General features: G+C 35.2%; 1 protein-coding gene across 1 annotated transcript; it reads left to right on the top strand.

The window, feature by feature from the left end:
* Nucleotides 1-1,944: 1,944 nt before the first annotated feature.
* Nucleotides 1,945-5,421, top strand: LOC129723823 (uncharacterized). The gene is made up of 2 exons (XM_055678277.1): nucleotides 1,945-4,569; nucleotides 4,649-5,421. Exons 1-2 carry the CDS (start codon nucleotides 4,126-4,128, stop codon nucleotides 4,904-4,906), a joined length of 702 nt encoding a protein of 233 aa, XP_055534252.1. The 5' UTR covers nucleotides 1,945-4,125; the 3' UTR covers nucleotides 4,907-5,421.
* The last annotated feature ends 3,216 nt before the right edge of the window (nucleotides 5,422-8,637 follow it).

The following is an 8,637-nucleotide window of genomic DNA, read 5'->3' as shown; positions in this document are numbered from 1 at the left end:
ATGTATAATCTGCAGGATTATACCATGCAAACAATTTTAAAGCGTTTGTTAACCTGCGCAATAATGCAAAAAATTCGCAAACACTTTCGTTAACATACCCGTTCGAGGTCACCCTTAACAATTTTGAATGCTGTTTGCTAGAAAACGAGCTTAATTTCACAGAAACTCAACCAAGCAGATTTAAGAAGCTCATCGATCAGCTTCGATTAGATCATTTAAATACTGAAGAAAAAGATAATTTATTAGCCGTGGTGAACGATAATCAAGGAGCTTTTCATCTCGATAATGAACCTCCAACAACCACCAATGCAGTTAAATATAAAATCATAACAAATGATGAAATACCAGTCTATCAAAAAGCTACAGATATCCTCATTGTCATAAAGAAGAGATATGTAAGCAGATAAAAAAAATGTTAAGAGAAAATATAATTAGACCATCTACCTCTCCATGGAATTCACCCATTTGGGTTGTTCCAAAGAAAATTGACGCCGCTGGTATACAGAAATGGAGAATAGTTGTCGACTATAGGAAGCTCAACACAAAAACCATAGACGACAAATTCCCAATTCCAAACATCACAGATATCTTAGATAAATTAGGGAGAAGTAGATACTTTACCACCCTAAACTTAGCCTCAGGGTTTTATCAAATTCTTATGGACCCCGACGATATTCAAAAAACAGCGTTTTCTACTCAGAACGGCCATTACGAATATCTAAGAATGCCGTTTGGGTTGAAAAACGCCCCAGTGACATTTCAAAGAACCATGAATACCATACTCGTAGGACTGACTGGAGTCATCTGTTTAGTCTATATGGATGACATTATCGTTTTCAGTTACAGTCTTCAGGAACATTGTACCAACCTACGAAAAGTTACACAGCTCTTAAAAAAGCTAATTTGAAAATACAACTCGATAAGTGTGAGTTTTTAAAGAAAGAAGTTTCTTTCCTCGGACACGTAGTCAACGAAGAAGGGGTAAAACCGAATCCAGAAAAAATTATAGCTATCTAAAACTGGCCAACCCCTAAAACTGAAAAAGATATTAAATCTTTCTTAGGAACTTTAGGATATTACAGAAAATTTATGCAAGATTTTAGCCGAATTACAAAACCTCTAACACAATGTCTGCGAAAAAGTGAAAAAGTAGAACACACCCCAGAGTTTCTCAAAGCATTTAATAAATGCAAGCAAATTCTCTCTAGCAGTGCTATCCTTGTACACCCAGATTTTGAAAAACCCTTCGTACTAACAACAGATGCATCTAATTATGCGATAGGAGCTGTTCTGTCCCGAGGTCCAATTGGTAAAGATAAGCCTGTGGCTTTTGCATCGAGAACACTCAGCCGAACCGAAGAAAAATACTCCACCATTGAAAAGGAGTTACTAGCCAAATACTTTCGACCATACCTTCTCGGCTACAAATTCATCCTGCATACAGATCACAAGCCACCCACTTGCGCTGTAAATTTGAAAGATCCATCAAGTAAAACCGCTAGATGGATGATAGCTTTGTTAGACTACACATACGATATTAGATATCGTGACGGAAAGCAAAATGTGGTTGCTGACGGCCTTTCAAGAATTCAGAACGAATTAAATCACAATGAAGAACAAGACGATTTTTCATCAGATGCTGCTACTCAACTCTTTGCTAACACTGACGACTCGGAATTTATTCCATGCACCGAAAAGCCAGTGAACGCTTTTTCCAACCAAATTATAATTAAAATTGATCAAAATGAAAGCGAACGCACTGGAGATCAAATATTTCCCAAAATTCTCAGACATACATTTACAAAAATACACTTTGGAGTACCAACAATTTTAAAGATTTTCGAAGAGTTCACCGACCCCAAAAGAGTAAATTGCATCTATTGCCCAGAAAATCTCATGAACACCATCCAAATAGTTTATGAAAATTATTTCTCCCGAGTAAAGACGTTTCAAGTTGTCATTTCCCAAAAGTTTCTGATAGATCTTAGAACAGACGAGGAACAAAACGAAATTATTGACTCTACACACACCAGAGCTCACAGAGGAATATAGGAAAATCTTGCATCAATTAGTCAAAGATATTTCTTTCCAAAAATTAAATTTAAAATAAGAAGATACGCAACCTTGTGCGTAACTTGCAAAATCGCAAAATATGAAAGACACCCATACAAACTTTATTTATCGAAAACACCAATTCCTCAAAAGCCCCTGGACATAGTGCATATCGACATCTACATTTGTAATCCAAATATTTTTCTTTAGCAGTGGATAAATTATCCAAATTTGGAATTTTCAAACCAATCAAATCCAGATCGATACCCGACATACGGTCAGGATTGACTAAGTTAATTTCAACTTATGGGGTGCCAAAGCTCATAGTTAGCGACGATGAACGGCCATTAAATCAATTGAAGTTAGAAGTATGCTAGAAGAGTTAGGCATCGAAATACATTTCACACCCTCGAATAAAAGTGAAGTCAATGGAATCGTTGAGCGTTTCCACTCCACAATAAGTGAAATATTTCGATGCATCAAAGACAAACATGTAGGTTTAAACAAAAAAGACATTTTTCGTATAAGTATTGGCTTATACAATGATACCATTCACACTTCAACAAAAAGGAAATTTTCTATGGAATAAAAGAAGGTGACACAAGACCTGTAGATATGGCGGAAATAATTGAAAAAAGAAATAAAATTTATGACGAAGCTATACAAAACCTTAAAAGAAAACAGAAAAAAGACCTAGAATTCCACAATAAAAATAAAGAACCTGAACCGATCCTTCAACCTAATGAAACTGTTTACATAACTCATCAAGGAGTAAAAAGTAAGGTAAGAGAGTACCGGCAACATTTAGTGAGGAGAAATCGGCACAAAACACTAATCGACGATCAAGGAAGGAAAATCCATAAGACCAAGATAAGGAGACAGCGGAAATAATAAATTAAAATATTCCTTTTTTTAGCAAACAAAAACATATCTAAGAAAGAAACTCAAAAGTTTTTCTATTCCAGGTTAGCCCTTGACGCTATGGCTGAAGTGACGATCACAGACCTCTCGCGACACGAGGGAATAATAGCATTCAGCGAGAGAGAAGCAAAAATTATCACAACGCAACATTTCCATCTCCACATCGTGCACTTGGAAAAATTCGAAACCAGTTGTACGACACTTAAATACACAATACACCAATTTGAACGACACAATTTCACCGAACAATATCGCAAAATGTTGGACATCAGGACTAAACAAATTTCCGACAACTACGACCAATTAAAACCCACTCGTAGACAAAAGAGAGGAATTTTAAACCCTTTAGGAACATTTATTAAATCAATAACAGGAAATTTAGATGATAACGACTTACAATTGATTCGACAGGCTATCAAGAATTCTAAAATCGAGACCAACTCACTTACTGACAATAATAACCGACAAATTAGAATCAACCAACAATCCGAAACAAAAATCAACGACTTAATCCAACATGTTAACGAGAACCAAATTGAAGTCTTAAGAAGAATCTCAAAAAATGTCAATAACGCCAACGCGATGTATGAAAACCACCTCAAGGGAATAGTTCATGATATTTTTCTTAATCTCTATTTACTATTTACTTAATCTCTATTTACTATATACTATTTACTATTTACTAAATAACCAACTTAGGGACATTTTTGAAATTATACTGTTATTAAGAATAGGAATTTTATCCAGAGCTATACTGAATGATAACGAAACGGAGTTTATTTTAAAGAAGTTAGAAAAACAAAATATCCCTATTAATAACATCGATCAAATTTATGAATTCCTCAGCATATAAACACATCATGAAAATTCAAAAATAATATTCATTATCAAAATCCTTATCTTCTTATCAGAACACTTCCAATACATCAAATTTGAAACCTTCCAATCTTTAATAGAACTATATCAACATCTTATAACTTAGCCGTTTTGAGTAAAACGCAAACATTTGCTGTAAAAAATGATTGTACAATTGTCGAAAATTATAGAATTTGTAAAAGACAGGAGATTTTAAACATAACAGGCGACGGTTGTATAGACAACGCATTGCGAGGAATCAACGCATCCTGTCCCTACGAAGAACATCGCAACGAAATGGACATCAAGCCGATCGACGACCACACACTGATCATAAGAAATGCTGTTCAACCAGTCCTCTTAGATTCGGACTGCAACATAAAATCCCGACAGATAGCTGGAGCCTTATCAATCAGTTACCCAAATTGCTCAGTTTCAATCAACGGAATCAAATACGACGACAGAAAGACAACTGATTATCACAACATCAGAACAATTTCAACAATCGGAGTGAATTTTCAACCAACGGTAGTTCTCAACAAACCCGATCTCCAACAAGTAAACCTGTTGAGAACTACAAATCTGGATCATATCACAAAGTTACGAAGAGACCATACAACACTACAACACACCACGACTGGATTCCTGATCCTATTCGTAGCCATGACCCTGGGAGTAGCAATTCGGACCAGGAAGAAACAGCTTGGATGGTGCATCACACAACGAGATACATCTGCGGAGGTAAACTCATGTGCTAATACAAAAAGCAAGCAATCTTCCCTCTCCACAGATAATACTCAGATCTATCATAAATCTCCAGAAGACCCAGCACCTGCAACCCCAACAAAACACGCAGAAGTTCATCTTTACAACAACCAACGACCACATTTCCAATTCTAGCATCCCCGTCGAATACACCGAAGAAATCATCGGACAGATTATAGAACACCTCGATAAGATCGCTAACACCATACAATTCAAACCCGAAGAGGAAAGCTCGAGATTCGAGACGAATCTCCATTGGGGGGAGAGTAGTTATCACCCACATCCCCGCACACTCCTGAAAAGATCCATCTAGTCATCGTCATCGAACAACGACTTCCACTTTTGCTTAAGCCAGCTCATCAGAAGTTAGACCAAGTGCCATCCGGTCAACCAGCCACGGTGACAATCGACAAAATCCACCAAGTGGAACACCACATCATCACCTATGGTGCACCGATTGAACGGCTGCACCATCAGCAAGAACAACTTCGATCGATCGATCGAACCAACAGCATATCACTGCATCAGCATTTCGAATGCCTCAGCAATCGTCCAGACATAAGCAGTTTATAACCGCACGCCACGTTAGGGACCAAGCATAGGGCCAATTATTGAATACAAAATCAGTCTTATTCGTACAATCAAACGGTTTGGTTAAATTTTCTTTTTAAAAACACGTTCGAAGACCATCATACGTTAACTTATATAGATTATTATTATTATTATTATTTTATTTTTATTTATTTTCTGTTTATCCGACTTGTAGTTTTAATGAAGTTATACTAAAATAAAAGTGTTTGTGGCTGGGAAAAGCCGCCTTGATATGCGTGAGAGGCAGATTTCAAGCCGGCATATAAACCCAACATCTTTTTCGCACAAATACATAGCAGTTACAAGTCAAACATAAATCCTACAATAGGACATCACTTACAATGTAAAATAGTAGAACTAACATTAAAAATTAAAATTATCGTTAAGATTATAAGCTGAAGCCATTCGACGAATAGGTTCATAGGTTCAATAGGCCATAGGTTCAATAGGCCCTAGTTCGTGCGGTGCGCATTCAACTGCAATAGTCGGTGATGGCGTTGCGGGCGAAGAGGGCAATGCAGCTGAAGCATAGTCAGAAGAGCTGGGCAATCATAACCACTTGTCAAAATTTTGTGTGCTGTTCTAGCCATAATATCCTTGCGTCGTTGTTCAAGAGGTGCGATACCAATCAATAAACAGAGGTTTTCGTAGGGCGGTAGATTATCAGGATCACTCCAGGGTAATCAGCGACAAATCCTCCGTATGAAGTGAAAAATGAAATTTTAAATTTTCGATGCATTTTTTTTTTTTTCAAAAGAATAGCAGGAATACCATCTGGTCCAGGGGAGAATGACTGTTTCAGACTGCAGGTAGCGTTAGCAACTTCGTCAGGGGTAATTAAAAACCACTTAAAACATTTACTTGCCAAATTTGGTTCCATTTAGTTGATTAGTTCTCGAGATGCGCAGAAATTTGTGTTTCATTTGTATGGAACCCCTCCTTTCCAGGAAAGGGAGGGGCGTACAACCATTATGGACATATTTGTTACCTCTTGAAATATCCACATGTCAAATTCAGTTTCATTTGCTTGGTTTATTTTTGAGTTGTGCAGAAAGTTATGTTTCATTTGTATGGGACCCCTCCCTTCCAGAAGAGGGAGGGGTCTCAAACTATCATAAGAACATTTATCGGCACCAAAAACCCCTCATACAAATTTTGACGTCGCTCGGTTCGGTAGTTTTCGAGCCTATATGGATCAGAAAGACAGACAGACAGACCGAACTGCATTTTTATATGTATAGATTGTAACATCAATATTTTAGAACCTAAAGAGTGAATATACATTTATTGGATTGAAGCGTTCATGTAAATCTATTTTTACAAATGAAAGTTTGAATGAGAAAGGCTGGGTCTGACCGCTAGGTGGATTATTTTAGGTTTTTCTAGTAAATTTTTGTTTTGAATCCCGCTTTGCAGTAAAAAAATTTTAGTTCTTGATCAAAAAAATTTTTAATATTTTTTTTTGAAGGGTTTATCTGGAAATTATGAGAAAATTCACTACTTTGTGATGTTCAATGGGCTCTGTGAGTCAAATAATTGAATGCGATGCTGAACCAAACCATGAAAAATATTCAAAAACAACCCCATAAAAATAAAAAAATATATGGAAAAGTTTAACAACAGAACAGATTTGAAAAAAGTGCAGAAAAGTGGGTTTGTAGCTTGAAAAAGTCATTTTTCCTTCCATAAATCACGTTTGGGCAACCTGAAAACGATTCTTAGAAAGTCGAAATGTTCTACAAAAATGCTATAAACCCTGTATATATATATATATATATATATATATATATATATATATATATATATATATATATATATATATATATATATATATATATATATATATATATATATATATATATATATATATATATATATATATATATATATATATATATATATATATATATATATATATATATATATATATATATATATATATATATATATATATATAGATATATATATATATATATATATATATATATATATATATATATATATATATATATATATATATATATATATATATATATATATAAATATATATATATATATATATATATATATATATATATATATATATATATATATATATATATCATGACAAACTTTTTTGTTTCGTTTTAGGCATCTTCTCGATACACTGAAATTTTTGGATGAAACAAGAGTTGGAGTGTGGGGCTGGGGTTATGGTGGTTATGTAACAGCCATGATACTGGGATCGCAGCAAAATGTGTTCAAATGCGGAATATCTGTGTCACCGATCACGGACTGGCTATATTACAGTAAGAAATACTTTCATTGTTGTATAGGGACTCGACTATACTGTTAAATTTATATATAACTACTTCGGAATTCTGAGATCTTTGGTGTACAAAAACAATTAGAGAACAAGTAACTGCAAACAGTTGATCGGTAGTATCAAGAGATGCATCCGAAAAGTCGACGTAAATTTTTCGTTATTTGAAACAGTGCTGGAAGTCTTGTTCAGTAAGTTCTTGCATAACGCGTGCTGCTTTTCTTTAAAAGTTTCAACAGCCTAAACTCTTGTTTCTTTTAAGCAGATTTTACCTTGAGGAACTGGTGAAGGTTGCAGCAGGTTTAGGGCAAATAAATGAGGCAGATGGCCTGAAACTGGGATACTGTACATGGGTAGAAATGTTTTGATAGATGATGTAGTGCGAGACCGTACGATGTCTTAGTGGTGTAGCCATGACAATATCTTTCTTTTTTTTTTCTTGCGCACAGTAGACCCATCGGGTTCGGGTTTAATTTTTTCAAATGTCGGGTACGGATCGGGTTCGAGTTTGGTGGAAAATAAGAGGTTGGTATTCAAAACACGAACGCATGACGTTGGACTACGGTATTTTTACCTTTCTCCTAGAAAAGTATAGCAATTACTTGCAAAACCGAAGATATAAAAGTGCTCCAAAGCGCCAAATGGCATATATCACTCGACTCATCTCGATGAGCTGAGAATTTTCTGTATGCGTGTGTGTGTATGTGTGTGTGTATGTGTGTATGTGTATGTGTGTGTGTGTGTATGTGCAGATTTTTATTCTCACTCACTTTTCTCAGAGACGGCTGGACCGATTTTCATTAAAATAATTGCAAATGAAATGTTTTGTTGTCCCATAAGACTCTATTCAATTTCATTGTAATCGGATTTTTAGTTTAGAGGTTATGTATCAAAATGTAAAAATCATGAAACATCTTTATCTCTAAAACCACACAACCGATTTGAACAAAATTGGTTTTGAATGAACGGGCTACCTGAAATAACCTTAACTTTTGAATTTTATAAAGATTGAACTTGTGGTTCAGAAGTTATGAAATGAAACGTGTTCTGAAGACTGTTTAATCTTACTTATGTTTCTCAGCGATTCTAATTGGACTTTTTCGCTTTTATCAGAGATGGTTGAACTAATGAGCATGAGCATGAGCATGATT

The sequence above is a fragment of the Wyeomyia smithii genome, chromosome 2 (assembly GCF_029784165.1).
Source record: "Wyeomyia smithii strain HCP4-BCI-WySm-NY-G18 chromosome 2, ASM2978416v1, whole genome shotgun sequence".
In the NCBI taxonomy this organism is placed as follows: Eukaryota; Metazoa; Arthropoda; class Insecta; order Diptera; family Culicidae; genus Wyeomyia; species Wyeomyia smithii.
The sequence above is the reverse complement of the archived record's forward strand: the minus strand, read 5'-3'. Positions and strand labels throughout refer to the sequence as shown.

What these genes read in the sequence shown, in the direction of transcription:
- LOC129723823 (XM_055678277.1), top strand. Translation starts at nt 4,126, where the DNA reads ATGGACATCAAGCCGATCGACGACCACACACTGATCATAAGAAATGCT. An exon ending in AACGAGATACATCTGCGGAG is followed by an intron (nt 4,570 to 4,648) that starts GTAAACTCATGT and finishes ATAAATCTCCAG; the next exon opens with AAGACCCAGCACCTGCAACC.